This window comes from Tyto alba, unplaced genomic scaffold, assembly GCF_018691265.1.
Source record: "Tyto alba isolate M040663 unplaced genomic scaffold, T.alba_DEE_v4.0 Super-Scaffold_16, whole genome shotgun sequence".
NCBI lineage: Eukaryota > Metazoa > Chordata > Aves > Strigiformes > Tytonidae > Tyto > Tyto alba.
In genome coordinates this window covers 28127752-28144015 of record NW_024881278.1, presented here as the reverse complement: position 1 = coordinate 28144015, position 16264 = coordinate 28127752, and the positions used below count along the sequence as shown (strand labels likewise).

At 33.9% G+C, this 16264-nt stretch overlaps 1 protein-coding gene across 1 annotated transcript in view; it reads left to right on the top strand.

Annotated features, from left to right (window-relative positions):
- Nucleotides 1-16264, top strand: part of DNAH8 (dynein axonemal heavy chain 8) — a 138695-nt gene that overhangs the window by 93552 nt on the left and 28879 nt on the right. The window contains exons 66-74 of the mRNA XM_042789612.1: nucleotides 3806-3909; nucleotides 5629-5805; nucleotides 7160-7327; nucleotides 8526-8738; nucleotides 10060-10197; nucleotides 10531-10658; nucleotides 11753-11924; nucleotides 12737-12892; nucleotides 15075-15230. Coding sequence (XP_042645546.1) covers nucleotides 3806-3909; nucleotides 5629-5805; nucleotides 7160-7327; nucleotides 8526-8738; nucleotides 10060-10197; nucleotides 10531-10658; nucleotides 11753-11924; nucleotides 12737-12892; nucleotides 15075-15230 — 1412 coding nt within the window. The remainder of the gene's footprint in view (nucleotides 1-3805; nucleotides 3910-5628; nucleotides 5806-7159; nucleotides 7328-8525; nucleotides 8739-10059; nucleotides 10198-10530; nucleotides 10659-11752; nucleotides 11925-12736; nucleotides 12893-15074; nucleotides 15231-16264) is intronic.

The window sequence follows — 16264 nt, the reverse complement described above, 5'->3', positions numbered from 1 at the left end:
AAAATTGGTGGCATATGAGGACCATTTCCAAGCACTCCAGCTATCACCAACTCACAATGATTCTCTTACAAAAATCCCTCAAAGCAGATGCCAGCTTAATCATTCATCTCCACATTATATTAAACTTCAGTATTTCCAGTTTAGCATTTATAACAGAAAGTAGAACCTGAAAATTGCCAGAGCTTCTGATTTACTAATGGAGAGAGAGGTAGCCCTAAACACAGTTATTATTTTACTTCTGGACTTTTCTATGTATATTCTCAATATACAGTCTGAGCACTTCACAGTTGATTTATTTCAGATTTCTACTGTAGAATAAGCAGCTGTTACTTGTAGTCATTTTATAACTAGGGATCTGAAATATAGAAAAGTATCATTGAAATGTCCTTCTAATTTTGGATATATATTTGAAATGACCTAATTTTTGGCATTAGATTAGTACTTAATGGGTTCAGAATACATTTCTAGTTTTCTTTGGTTTGCATCTAGATGTGTTTTTGTAAATCTACAAAGGCAACTGAATAGCTTAGGAAACTTGGTCTTTATGGGAAAAGGTATATCAATCAATCAATAGAATAGAGAATTCTATGTGATAAGATTTTTCATACAAAGGTAAAAGGATGTAGCATTTAGTCAATGATTATTAATGCAACAAGAAGAATAGTATAAGAATATGTAGATATTTATTTTATTCACAAATTGTTTGCTGAATTAGAGTAGACTTTTGAGGAGTACGTGATCCTCAGTATCTTCATATTATTTAAATTTCCCTACATGGTTCTGTTGCCAGTTCTAGAAATCAGAACTTATTGTTAGTCCTGCTTGAGATGGGGATAAAGCCTGAGAGCCTTGAAGATTTCTGAGGAGTGTGTGTGTGTATTCTTTCTTCAGTTCTTCTATTTTCAAAAATAACTGAAAAGTACTAACTTAAGTAGTTTCTGCACTGTCAAGGAAATTTCATGTGCAGATTTTCCTAGACTCTTTCATATCACTGCTAATTTCTTACATGGTCTTCAAAAAAGTGACCGTGTACATGTACATCTTCTAGTGCAGCATCTTTATATAATTGATACTCAGAAAGTCATATCTGTCAGCTTATTGACAATACTTATGCCAGCCAGAAAATATTCTAAATATTTTCACTTGCATAGAAAAGGTGTATTACAAAACAGCAATAATACTGGTCATTCTCAACTCTAAATGTGCTGAACTGTTTACTGCATCTTAAAGAACTTTCTCAAAAACTTTATTATGGATTATTAACTAATATCTTGCACATCCATCCTTTAATCCTTAGTCTTTTATCAATTAATGTCAAAAAGATTTAGAAGGTTAAAAAATTAACCTTGAGAATTGTTTCAGCTTGTTAGGAGATTATTCTGATATGGTATTTAAATTTTATGTTGTTAAACTCAGCTGAGATAACGTCGTTCTTTTCATCTCCTTGTTGAAATGTTTTCCCTGTATGTTAACAGTGTCAGAGCCAATTCAAAAAGCTTGTAAAGTAGCAAAATTGTAAGAAATACCTTAATCTGTACTGATTTCTAGAAATGTCTCTTGCTCAAGCACACTGAAAGTGTGCTTGTCAGCACTGTACTCTATACAAGCAACATATTTTGAAAGATAGAAGTAATCTCTTTCCTGCTTTGTCACTTTGGGTGAAAAATCTTGTGAGACAGATGAGGAAAAAACTGAGATCCACTGACAGCTACAATTATTTCTGAATGCTTAACATCCTGTCTTCTCTTAGAATCTATCTGTGGAATCCTTGGTAGAGCACCACATGTAGATAAAGTCTTTTCATATAGGACTGCGGTTCTACAAGACCTCAATTTAGCTTTGACAGAGTGGTCATGTCATCCATTTGAGCAACTTGTTGCTAGATCTCCTGCTAATTAAAAGTGAGAGAAATTGCGTCCTTGAGATGCTGAGTACTGTGGCTTAGTATCTTAATAAAGTTTTTTATAATTTTTTTATATTCTCTACAAAGCACATTGACAAAAGATAAAAATTATTTTGATTCTCTCTATAGGATCAAAATATATGGTGCCTTTTTAACTTGCTTTAGATAATTTGTAGCTGATATCAGTAAGGTTCTTACATGGAGTTCTACATATTCCCCTGAAAAATACTTTTCCTATTCCTAATGCCTAAATATGGCGTTCATTTATGAATATGAGCACTAAAAAAAAAAAAAATATCTGCTGGCATGGTACTGTTGTAACGTTTCTTGTGATTGGAAGTATGCAGGGGACCTGAAGAAGATATAAAGGTTTCATGTTTATAACAGATTTTTCAATTCTTCTTTTTCTGCATATTCCCATTCTTTGTTCATCTTTATTTCTTCTCACTCTGTGATTGTAGCAGGGAAAGCTAATGCAGCAAAGGGTATGACTTTCATAGCTTCTCTTTTAGAACTTTTTTCTACAGTGAGGCAGAGTAACAACCATTTTGGAAATTACTGTCAGAGGAGTGGAAGGTGGGGGTAGAATGTTAGTGTGTTTGTATACCTCTATCACTCAGAGTATTTTAGAAAGTGGCATATGTCTGGGAAAAGGAAAGGTTCTAAAACATCTCTATTGTCTCCCAGTCAATGTCTTTCAGTGACTATACCTTCGAACTTCACTGCTGAGAGTGGCAAAATAACCTGTCTTTTGGTGAGGAATAATAAGGAGACTGTAGAATGACAGTAGACTGATCATGAGACTGCTGTGTCAGAACAAGAAATGTTCTAGGAAAGAATGCTTGTGTGAAATGTGGTAACGGAAGAGTGGAGAGACATTGCAAAGAAACATCACACATCAAGTGTATAACTGCAAGTGTACTCTGACTCTAGCTCTTAGCGACAGAGGGAAATAAGGGGAATGCTTCCAAGCAAGTTGTAAAATTTTAAAACTCAGTGATGGAGAGGAGAGGCTAGAGAGGCTTCAGCATGCAATGTGAAGCTCCAGAACAGCCAAAAATCTCTGCTCAAATCTATGAGCAAGAGAGGAGAGAAACAAAAGAATGCATGGGGAAGACTGAATAGATAACAATTATAGAGGGAGCAAACTCATCTCTTTCTGGGCAACTGTGAGTGTAAGGCTGAATGGCCTCTACGGTTGGTTGCTTCAGCACATATAAGAGCTACGATGGGACTGGCCCTAAGCCAGGTGGTTATTTGTGCTTTTCTTCACTCACTGTTGCCAGGGACAGGAGAAGGTGAACTCAATATGCAGGAACGGCAGGTTGCAATCTTGCTGTGACCTTTGGGTCTGATTCTGGTGACTTCATTTCTTTCTAGAAAGAACTCCCTGTTGGAAGACAGTTATGGAACCTAATATTTATGTAATTTCCTCCTGCAGTGATACAAATGCAGCATCAGTCTGATTTTCTGATTGTCCTGTGACTTTATGACAGAACATATCCTTGACGTACTCCCTCTTTTTAATTTTTTTTTTAATTTATTTTTTAAGCAGTCTGCATAATGAGCATAGGGATATATTTTATTTTAGGCAATATCCCAGCTATACACTTTTAGGTACTGTTTGCAGCTATAACAAACTAAAACTAAATAGTATGGATTTCTCTTTTGAAGGCTCAAGCTTGTTTATAATCATTTTGTATCTTCTGAGATCATTTATATCCATGAAAAGTGAATAGTAGGCACAGTCATGATAGTATGACTGCTCACACCCACTTTTTCTCCTTTACACAGATTTAAAACACAGTATACAAGGCATTTGGGATCCAGAGCTAGAAAGTATTATTTAAATAGGAAAGAAAATATTTTTAATTTTTCTGAATTTTATCTTTTACTTTATAGGCCTGTCTAAGCTGATGGAAGCCAGTGATTCGGTTGCTAAACTCTCTCAGGAGTTGGCTGTTAAAGAGAAGGAACTGGCTTTGGCATCTGTTAAGGCAGATAAAGTAAGTACTTGAGTGTTAAATAGCAAAAGGCAGTGGATAGTGCCAGGATATATAGTACAGTGAAGTGCTATTGCAGAATTTTCTCATAATTTGTACAAGCCAAAACCCATGCATTGTGGTCTAAGATGAGGTTTCATTCCTCTCCCTGTAGCATGTTGGTTCATCATTAGCTTCTGAAGGTGAGGCACATTAAAACTGCAGAGATTGACAGCCTTCCATGTTCTCCCATTTCTTACCCACTCCTATAAGCCTCAGGTTTCATTCTTTGTTTCATGGGTTTTTGTGTGCTTGATTGTTGTTTATTAAACTTGGGGTTATATGTGCACTTATTTGCAGATAGGAAGTTCACAGATGATAACAGGACTTTACTATTTCAAAAATGCTTAGAAAAAAGTTCATCACAGTTCAGGTTCATATTATGTTTTTTACATTAACAAGGTGTCTATGTGTTCATGATATTGGTGGTAAGGTAGAAATCTAGTTTCCAAAATGATTCTCTTAGGGAATTAATATATGCATTCTGTTTTCTGAAAGATACCATAATGCTTTGGTGGTGCATATCTAGTATGCCCTGGAAAGCAAACTTTTGGCCAGTGATGGCTAAGGGACTGCCTGAATTCTTCAAGGCCTTTACTCTCATAAGAGAGAAAATTATGACAGAAAGGGATAAACTTAGCTTCTTGTATTTCAGGAGTATGGCAGATATGCTGGAAGAGTTCACTTTGTTTAATCTTTATTTTTGATATACATTTTTGAAATAGCTCTCTGGCAATCATTCACACAGCCTTAGTTGTCAACTTTTTCAATAAGGCACTACTTACGAGTCATCAAAAGTAGATGATATATGGACAAACAATAGAAGAACAGGCATTTATTTAAACTAAATGTAATATTGTTTATATTCTATATGTTTCCTTCTTTCCCTTAGTACTGAGCCCTGTAGAACTCAGAATTGGATTTCACCAAAAAAAAAAAAAAAAAAAAAAGAGGGATTTGAAGAATTTATCTTTTTTTTTTTTTTTTTTTTCTCACAGGTATTTGAGAGCATTATTTATGTTCTTGTAAATGCATATAGAGTGCAAGCCTAGACCATACAGCTGATACTGGTCAAAAAACATTCTGACACCAGCTATATGTCACACATGCACAAGAGAGTTAAAAATATGTGTACTGAAGAACCAGACATAAATGGATAACTTCATTCTGTGAATTCATATAGGGCTATTCTTTGAATAGACTAATGAAAAGTGACTTTTTTTAGACTAAAGGAGTAAAAGAGAAGCTGATCATTAGTGCAGGTGGTTTGCCATCTTCCATTAGTTCTACTAGCTATATTATTTTTATTGTGCAGAATTATAGTGAAAAAAGCAAATACTTATTGTATTGAAAAGGTATGGGTTCAAATAGGATAAAAATCCATCATAAGATTAAAAAAACCTGGCTTTAAAAGCCACTGAAAGGTCTTCTATCCATTATAAAAATAATGCATTTTTTACTATCCAACTCCTGCTGAGAGACTCATACAACATTTCTTTATGAGGATTCTGTAAATTCTATTAATTTTTATTCCATAGTTATGTAATGCCATATATAATTAGGGTTAGCTTTATATTTTTCTGCAAAATAGCCTTTACATACCTGCTTTCTCTTGCATCTGATAACTTAATCACTTGTTTCAACATTTTGAATTATACATTTTATGTTTACTATCAATTCCAGGTACTAGCAGAAGTCACAGAAAGTGCTGAAGCTGCAGCTAAAGTAAAAAATGAAGTCCAGGGTGTGAAAGATAAAGCACAAAAAATTGTAGATGAAATTGATTTAGAAAAAGTGAAAGCAGAATGTAAACTGGAGGCAGCTAAACCAGCATTAGAAGAAGCAGAAGCTGCACTGAATGTGAATAAAATTCTTACATTTTTATTAGTTTTGTATTACTTGTGTCACCCGTGAAAGAAAGGCTAGAGCCACCAATGTGCGATTGTCACTTGGTTTTGACTGCTGTCATCAGTCCTTCACAGTTTGTGGTCAAGACTCTGATGAATATTTATAGAGCTCACATTTTGCCTTAAACACATAAGAGATTATTTTATAGTATTTTCTCTGCTTCCACCCTAATACTTGATCATTATGAAGGTATAAATCTCAAAAAGTCACAGATGCCTTTACAATATCTGTTATTCTGAATTCAGGAGAATACTTGTTGTGCTAAAAGATTGTTTTTTCTTCATACTTAACTAGTTGTATCTTTCTTTTAAGATGAATAAAAGGCCATCTCTTCCTTCACCAAAAAACATTTAATTTGGAGAGAAACAGGAAACAAAGGGGATTCAGGGCAATCAGAATCAGGGTTAAGAAATTTGGAGGCATTGTTGTACTACATAATTTCATTATTCTATTCTGAACAATTAAAAAGTAAAGAACTCTGGAATCAGAAATCAATATTGTATTACATTTTTAAGGCCTGTTCCAGTTACCAGAATTTATGTGACAAAAGGTATTGAGTGGAGAAATCCAGAAAAGGAGCACTATTTGCTCTTACACTGACATTTAGATAATGAGATAAATGAAACTTCCATAAACGGTCACAAAATTCACTTACAAAATGTGTGAACTCGTACATTATCCTGTGGTTTCTATAATGTGACTGTAACTACTCCTACTAGACAGGTAGTGGCATGCGGGTATTTTGTAGACACAAATTAATATCTTAGTTTTGAAGTTTGCAATCATTTATTATTTTTATAATGGTTATTAAACTAAGCAGAGTGCCAGTGATGCTACTAGAAAATTAAGCAAAGAAACCATATCTCATAATAACTTTAAAAACAACAAAAATAGCCAAATCCATCTCAGAATAAATGAAGATACTGAACCCGTAAAAATCCAAAATACTATTTTACCAATGAAACTGCTTTTAATTAAGTCCTATGCAATTTTACAATATGATTTTCTTCAGTCACTTTGACTGATAAGTTAATGCTGCTGGTCCATGTATTTAAATTGGATTTTTGAATGATATTTTTAGCACTGCGAAAATATTCTTGTCTGATATATATTCATATAAATTATTTAAGTTTCATGAAATGGAAATTTATTGAAGTAAGCCCAGTTACAAACTTTTTTTGTATGTACTTAGTACAAACCTGCCTCAGAGAAGAGTATGACAAACAAATATTTAGATCAAGATATCGAATGGGAAAATAGAATAAAAGCATTGATGCAGGATTCTATTACATTTTTCTTCAAATAGACCATCAAACCAGTGGATATTGCTACTGTTAGAAAACTTGCAAAACCTCCTCACCTGATTATGAGGATTATGGACTGTTGTCTGCTACTATTCCAAAAGCCAGTAGATCCAGTTACTATGGATCCAGAAAAACCTTGCTGTAAGCCATCATGGGGAGAATCATTAAAAGTAAGTAGAGTTTGCAAACAGTGTTTCTTAAACATCACAAATAGCAATTCACATACTGTAGAATTTATGATACTGTTTACTCAAAACAGGACAGAATTCTGTGCAAAGGGAAGCATATGGTTTTAAGATGGGCATAGTATACAAATAGAGTTTATTTGGTAGCAAGGAGTAGGTGAATTGCTTAGAGACTTTTGCAGTAGGAGCTTTAGATTTTCATTGTCCTGTTCCTGGGATATGACCTGATAGCAAATAAGTAAATCATACCAATCATGTTAACCATAAATGAGATAATGGTGTTCTGGAAAGCCCCTCTTTCTTTTTGGGAACTTACAGGTTCACATTCAGACAGTCTTTTCTGATCCTTCCAGGCTCCTTGTTCATTTGAAAGATTACTTGACTGATGAAGAGATAGTAGCTTTTCCCATTCTGCATTTCAGTAATCCTGGCCCAAATTCCTTGGTCAGACAAACATGTTTTCCTTCTGGACTTTGATCTTCTCTCAGGATATTCTTGTATTTCTATGCCTTCTCCTGCCATTCTTTAAATTATGTTCTACTTCTAATAGTGTATCAATTTGCAAATATTATTGCCTCATTTCTTTTCATGCAAATGAAGAATAATGGTATATTTTGGATATGAATAAAGCTCTTGCTTATTATAGAGATTTTCCAGGAATTAAGAAACCATCAAAATTTCTTATTTTCACCTGACATAATGGAATGGAATAAACAGTTATTTAATAAGTTGCCTTTAACATGTTAAACATTTGTTAGAAAAAAGTTAAACCCAATGATTTCCCTTTTCAGAAGCATTTAGACCACATTCACAAATGCATAAAGTTTTTTTCATTCTTTACATAAGTTACAAATGTATCTCTGAGGCTTTATCGTGGTTCATTTTTTTTCAATGAAATGCTGCTTCTTACATGATTTTTAAATGGTAACACGAGAATATGGAAATCAAAAGTAATCAATAACTTTCAAACCAAGTTACCGGAGTGTAACTGCTTAAAACTGTAAAATAATTGAAGTCATGTGGGAGGAGTTACAACTGAATATCACAGTTATAATTTAAACTATATGAATCACCTAATTTTACAGAAGAATTTTAGGAACATTTTTTTTAACATACCTATGAACAAGCTTTTGAATGTAAAATGTATAAATAGCTTATAAATATCTTGTGTCATTTTTTGCAGCTTATGAGTGGTCCATTCTTGCAGAGTCTACAGCAGTTTCCTAAGGATACAATCAATGAAGAGACAGTAGAATTACTCCAGCCTTACTTTAACATGGAAGACTATACACTGACTCAGAGTAAAAAGGTGTGTGGTAATGTGGCAGGACTCCTGTCTTGGACACAAGCCATGGCAATATTTTACGGTGTTAACAGAGAAGTCTTACCTCTTAAGGTAATACATCATCGCTTGCTTTGTGTTTGCTTTCTATTTATTTTAATTTCATTTAATAGTAGTAGGATTTTAAAAATGTATTTAGATAACTTTATTCAGACATAATTGCCTGTTGACTTCAGTGGTTAAGGGTAAGAGCAGAAAAACCCCATATCCTCTTCATGATTCTAGACAGAATACAGAAAAAAAATTAGCGTAGATGAAATTTATGTGCTCAGGTTTACTATGTACAGTGGAAGGTGTTTTCAGCCTTTGTTTTTATTATGTTCTAATTTATAATTGTTTTCCAAAAGTTGTACCAGTACCTCCTTTCCTTCTCTAAAGTGTCCTGCAAACACAGATTCACAGCTATTTTATCTTCTTTGCCTTCACATAATAACTTAGAGGGAGAGGAGGATGGATATCTTGCCCAAATATTGGCATTCTGAAGAGACTCAGAGATCACATCAATAAGCGAGTTACGTTGCAATAGTGGGAACCAAACGGAGTAAAACATTTTTAAGAGTAATTTTTACTTTCGTGTGGGTGTTCTTTCTGATATTTGTGAACATTTCAATAAAAATTTTTATCAGAGGTAAAGGTCATATAGAAAGTTAAAGGCATTGATTGTTGCTTTTTGGATTCCAAAACAAGTATTTAATCCATATATGTAGCACAGTTTACCAAAAAAAAAAAAGTAAAAGGGGAAAGCATCTGAATGGTGATTCCAAATCTTTTCCACAATTTTTGTCACTGGTTATTTACAAAATCAACAGTAATGCAAGTGGATGATTTAAAAAAAATATTTAATGAATTTCCTGTATTCAGCATAAACATCAGTCTAGGAGCAATAACATTCTCTGGTTTAGGATCATGGATTTCTAGTGGGTAAAAGCTATATTGTTAGGTGATAAAGGACCAATCTCCTGTTGTGATTGTTAATCACTATAGAATGTACAGAATGTACAAATAAAAAAGAAATAATAAAGCATATAATCTTACTTCATAGAAATCTTACTTAAGATTTGACTTAAGAAATCAGAGAAACCTTACTTCCTTAACCAGCTTCTTTAAATGGATTTTTTTTAAAAGAAATAAAGTTGACAATGTGTAGTAGGAACATCAAATACTACATTGTTATTTAACAGAAAAATAGCATCTGCAGTACATATGTAGTATAGTTTTCAGATTAAACTTTTTTAATATTCATAAAAATATTAATATAGAAGTTATTTTGATGTATTACCATCTCATGACTGCCAGCTAAGCAGGCTTAAAATAATTTATCAAAGTATATTCAAATCCTGTATGAATATTGTTTTAATATTTCTTCTCTTTTCAGGCTAACTTGGCAAAACAGGAAGGCCGCCTGAAAATAGCTAATGCAGAGTTAGCAAAGGCTCAGGAGGCATTAGATGAAAAGCAAGCTGAACTGGATAAAGTTCAGGCAAAGTTTGATGCAGCAATGAAGGAGAAAATGGTGAGATAGAAGTATTTTATTATTATGAAAAATGCTTGCATACAATGCTATTATGTAATCAGGAACTGATACAAACACATTTAGGGTCTACTACATTGAATGACATGGATGAGGTTCAGGTATGAAAAGAAGAGATTTATATCTTATGTTCTCTCATATTTCCTTCTTTCTGTGGAGAGGAACATGTTAGACAATAGATGCACTTAATGTTCTCAAGAATGATTTTTAAATAAAATAATCATAATAAATATAAGAAGATCAAAAAATATATAAAATTACTCTGGATTTTTGCATTCTGTTATTTAACTATGTAGGACATTTTTTCAATTTTAGGACTTACTGAATGATGCAGAAACATGCAGAAGAAAGATGGAAGCAGCCTCTGTGCTTATAGATGGACTGAGTGGAGAGAAAATTAGGTGGACTCAGCAAAGTAAAGAATTTAAATCTCAGATTAAGAGGTATCAAATTCATCAGAGTAAAAAACCCACAACAGAATATGTGTAAAATCTGAACATCTAGTAAACAGTTTATTAGCTTTAATAGTTATATCTTATTTTCCTCCTGGAAATCTTAATATAGTTGAACAATTAAGTGAACTATACTGAAATGTGAATTCTCCTTCTGTGTAATTAAATACCTGAGTGCTGAGTGCTTGTGTCCAGAACAATACCTCTGATTTGGGGATTTATTTCCAAAGGGATTCTTTCTAGTGTCGTTATGTGTCTGTATTACCGCTGCCTCTGCTGCCCTCATAACACTGCACCTCGTTCCAGTGCTCCTGGGAAGTGAAACCTTCAGATAGGTGGGAGGTAGGGATGATCTAAGGCTGACATTGAGAAGGAAAAAAGAAGGATTCCTGGCCTAATACTGGATAGTAAAATAAGCACCCCTTTTGCTATTAGTTATGGCATTTGGAATAAAAGAAAGAAGCCTAGAGACCAGACAGTAACCCTTGTCCTATAGTCTGTGTGTTGAAACATGTGGGACAGTAGGCCTTATTCTGAGATACTTGGAAACTTGGGAGTCCCCCTTGTTTTGCTGCCCAAATTACAAAATGTTGAGCAGCCTAGGAGCCAGAAACAGGAAACTTGTCAAAATAGTTGCTAAAGGTAAAGAGCCTGAAAGCTTAAACTCAGCTTCTATGGAATGCTTGTTTACATAAATTCCCAAGGGGGCAGCTGGCCATTTCTGGTGAGGTCTGTTCATTCTAAGAAGATTAAGTTTGCATCTTTTGATAAATATTGTATTGCAGACATATTTTAAAGAAATAAACCGATTTCTTGCTCCAGCTATGAACGAAGGAATAATTGTCATCAGGGCTTTATTACTTTGTACGGGTGAAGATAATGTTTTCATACAATATTACTCTTAAGTTTTGCCACAGAAATATTTTGGAAACATAAAGAAGCTATTTGTTGTTCTCAAAGAGCAACAGTTCTGTCCTTAAATTGTCCTCAGAACAGAAATCTTATGTTTCAAAAGCTGATTGTCTAAATCAATAGAAATTGAAATTGTACATCACCTTTTAATTATTATTTTGTTCCTTTTGTAGACTTGTGGGAGATGTACTGCTCTGCACAGGTTTTCTTTCATACTGTGGACCTTTCAATCAAAACTTCAGGAAGCTTTTGCTTAGAGATTTATGGGAAGCAGAAATGAGAGCCCATAAAATCCCCTTTTCTGAAAATTTGAACCTGATTTCCATGTTGGTAGATCCACCAACAGTAAGTTTTTGGGGCTTGGTGGGTTTCATTATAATTTCAGTTAACACATTCTGTGACTGTTAGCCAGCATTATACTTGCTTAGAACAGAACTATAATCCCCAACATTGCTGTGCAGTGTAGTTCTGGGGTTTCCAAATGTTCTTGGCCATTTCCACTAAGCATCTCAGTACTGGCCAGTGTTTAGAAAGATAAACAAGTTATGTATTATAAACAAATGACATATTATGCAATTAAAAAATTGCCAGTAAGATAGTGCACTTTCAAGTATCTTATTTTGAGAACCCATCACCACAGCTACAGATCTCATATCTACTAAAACAGTGGGTTTGGTGGTTAGCATTTGGTTCTGCCAATATTATCTGGGTCTGGCTTCAAAAATAAATTTTATATCAAAGCAAACATTTAAAAAAGAAGGCATAAAGTCTTTTCCTTCAATGTGAATGTATGAGAAATGAGTCAGAGGACAATTCCAAAATCTTCAAGTTTCCTTCAGTAAATGCTAAGCCCCAAAAGCTCTCTTCGCCTGGTTTTCTCTTAATTGATCCTAATGATTAATTTGGCTGTTAAGCTGCCTTTTGACTTTCTTACACTTTTAAAGTATGTATTTTTTAATCATTCTATATAGTTAAAATCATCTGTAAAAATAATGCCCTGGAAATATTTTTCCATCGGCGTTAATAATTTTTCAGCAGGTTCAGATATGCATCCCGTATTGTTTGATGTCCCCATTATTTCTTAGAACAACTGTTACTGAAAGATAATTACAGTGAGTCTTTATTCCAAACTATTTTGTTGTTGTTGTATTCTTCAGATTAGTGAGTGGAATCTTCAAGGACTGCCTGGAGATGATCTTTCAATTCAGAATGGTATCATTGTCACCAAGGCAACTAGATACCCGCTTTTGGTAGACCCACAGACTCAAGGAAAATCATGGATTAAAACAAAAGAACAGGATAATGAATTACAGGTAAGCAGTGTTTTAAAGGAATGCTGTGCTGTATTATATTCCTTCAAACATTATTGCCTTAGGGTGTGTCTGCATTTGAGTCAATGTAACTTTCATACACACCCATCTGAGATAACTAACTTGTATGGAGAAGGACAATGATGTAGATGCATCAGCAGAGAATTTGACAAGAGATGTAAATCCCATTCAAGGTCTTGGAAAAGATTATATACTAAGTAAATACTGGTATGAAATCTAGCAAGAAGTATGAAAGAGAAGGAGGTAGCCTTGTCGTCAAAATTGTTGAGTATGTTCCATTTAGAGAGGGCAAAGTGGTGAAAGGTATAGCAAAAGAGTATAATATCAAATTATTAGATGAGAATAAATTCGGCCACTATTAGTAAGATTACAGACAACGGCAGGACAATTTACAGCTTTGAAAATGTAGGGAAAGTACATAAACTGATGCTGTCCAGAATTTAGAACCTGACATGGAATTCAAACATGAAGTTATTGTTACAAAAGTAAATTGAGGACATACAGTTGAAACTAAACCCAAGAAAAATTTGTCTATCCTAATATTACTGAAAGTTTAATAGATCTTCTATAGCTCAAGCCAATAGGTTAAATGTCTGCTCATGAAATATAATACAAGGCATTCATGTGTCACCTGTAGTTTGCATCACAAATTAATTTTTCACAAATGAAATAGCATGGGAAAAGGAACCTGCATTTTAAAACCCTTAACCTGAATGTTGCAAAATCTCATATGTCCTCCCAAATCTCCATGAATTTGGGGGTTTTAGGATCTCTAGATATTGAAGATTTTAAGTCTTGGAGTAAAGTGAATGTGAAGTTCTTGCTTATTTTATCATTAATATAGTAAACTGTCAGAACCACAGAAAAGATGAGGTTGGAAGGGATCCCTGAAGATCATCTAGTCCAGCCTCCCTGCTCAGACCAGAATCTACTAAAGCAGATTGCCCAGGACTGTGTTCAGTTGGGTTTTGAATATCTCCAAGGATGGAGAGTTCACCACATCTCTGGGCAGCCTGTTTTAGTGCTCAACCACCTTCACAATAAAGTTGGGGTTTTATTCTTATGTTTAAATGGAATTACCTATATTTCAATTTGTGCCCATCTCATCTTGTCCTGTTACTCTCTGCCACTAAGAGTAGTCTGTTTCCCTGTTCTTCATTCTCACCCACCAGGTGTTTATCCTTGTGAGCCTTCTTAAGGCTAAATAATCCCAGCTCTCTCAACTTTCCTCATATGTCAAGTGCTCGAATCCCTTAATAATCTTAGTGGTCCTTTGCAGGACTCACTTCCGTGTCTCTCTTACACTGGTGAGCCCAAATCTAGACAGAGGACTCCAGATATGCGTCTCCAGTATCAAGCAGAGGGGAAGGATCCCCTTCCTCAATCTGCTGGTAATGCTTTTCCCGATGCAGCCCAGAATGCTGCTGGCCTTTGCGACAAAGGCAGATTGCTGGCTCATGCTCGACCTGCTGTCCACCATGACATTCCAGTAGAATGGCCCTATATCATACTTGCAGAGAAAATCTCAAAAATAATATGAGAACTTTCTGAAAGCCAAAATCTAGGAAGAAATACAAAATTACTGTGTTTGTTTTTTTGTTTTGTTTTGTTGGGTTTTGTTTGTTTTTATTATTATTATTATTGTTTTTTAATGATTTCATATATTATGAATCCCATTTCATGTTATCTCAAAGATCTGAGTTCATAATATTGTAACAGCAAATAATTTGTTAGACTGGTTAGACTGAATTCAGGTTTCCAGAAAGAGTTTCTCAACACTTCAAATCTAAAATTAGAAGATCTAGTCCTCACAACATAGAATAGAAAATTAAAATTTAGGTGTCTGTGATTTTAAAAATATAGGTAACATCTTCAATTCCCAATAAGCTATACCAGTTTTATTTGGCACGTTATTACTCTCATAATGAAGTTTTGCAGGTTCCATTACAGCCAATCTTGTAATTCACCTTTTTATGGTACTTTTCTTCGTATACACAAGAAGTATTTCTGCATAAATTGCTATGTGCTCAACATTTATTACTTTATTTAAAATGTAACTAACAAAATAAATGAAAAAAATTTTCATAGTTTTATCTGTGGGTTTCATGTAAGACTTTGAAGAAATGTTTTTATCCTTATATCAAATTATAATTTACTTTTTGAGGTAACAACTTTGAATGACAAGTACTTCCGTACACACCTAGAAGATAGTCTTTCACTGGGACGATCACTTGTGATTGAAGATATAGGTGAAGAGTTGGATCCAGTCCTTGATAATATATTAGAAAAGAATTTCATGAAATCTGGAACTTCTTTTAAGGTTAGTAATCACACAAAAGACCTGGAATAAGTAGTTAGCTTTGTGATGAATGATATTTTACCCTTTTATTTCAAACCTCTGCTGAATCAGGTGAACTTCGTATTCAGTAGTGTAGTGTGAAGAATCAAACTGAACTAATAAAATATAGAAGACAGAGCCTCTGATAAGTAGTAACTTCATGAGTCTAAAATTTAAGTTTAATTACTGAAGATTCCAAACTGCAACCAGTTTTGTTTATTCTGTTGAATGCTTACAATACTTTGTATTGATTTTCAAGCAATTTCACTTTACTCTCTTTAACAGAATTAATAGAATTGAAAAAAGCACTCTCTTCCTAGTGTGGATCACTGATTATAGCAACTACAGAATCTTTAATCTGTAATAGAGCTGTTTCCTGATGAAACAAGCCACAAAGTTTTATTAATAATATTAAGTATATTCTCAGCCTTGACAAATCATGAGTTTTTCTGACCTTCATTAGATAAAGAAATCACTCCTGAATTTTAAAAACAATCCCCTTCAAACATCCTGGAATAAAATGACGGCATATGCCATATATTTCCATATTTTTCTCAAATAATCTTAATTAACTGGATGGGATATGAGAGAGATGGTAGACCAGATTGTTAATGATAATGAAAATAAAATTATTTCTATTTTTTTGGAGTAGTTTCACTTTGAATGTCAGAGCAAGCAATACGCTTAAGAGAGTGGTTTGGTCCTACTCATTCTTAAACCAGGTATTTGTAGTGGCTTTGAAGTGTCATATGCAGTGATCAGATTTCCTTGTGTACATGCAACTGTCAAGTTGGACTGCTGATTTGGAATATTTTCTGTAAAAATTTCTGTGGAAAACTCTGAATAAATTTATAGTTGCCTTAGAAAGATTCTTTAAGGTCTGCTTAGTCCTAATAAATATAGAGTTAATTTTCAATAATTTATGTTCAATTTTTGGATCAATTAATTTATTTTTCCTAAACACAAGCGAACAGTGATTTCTCCAAAGGTCAGCAGTTTCTGCCATCTTAATTTGA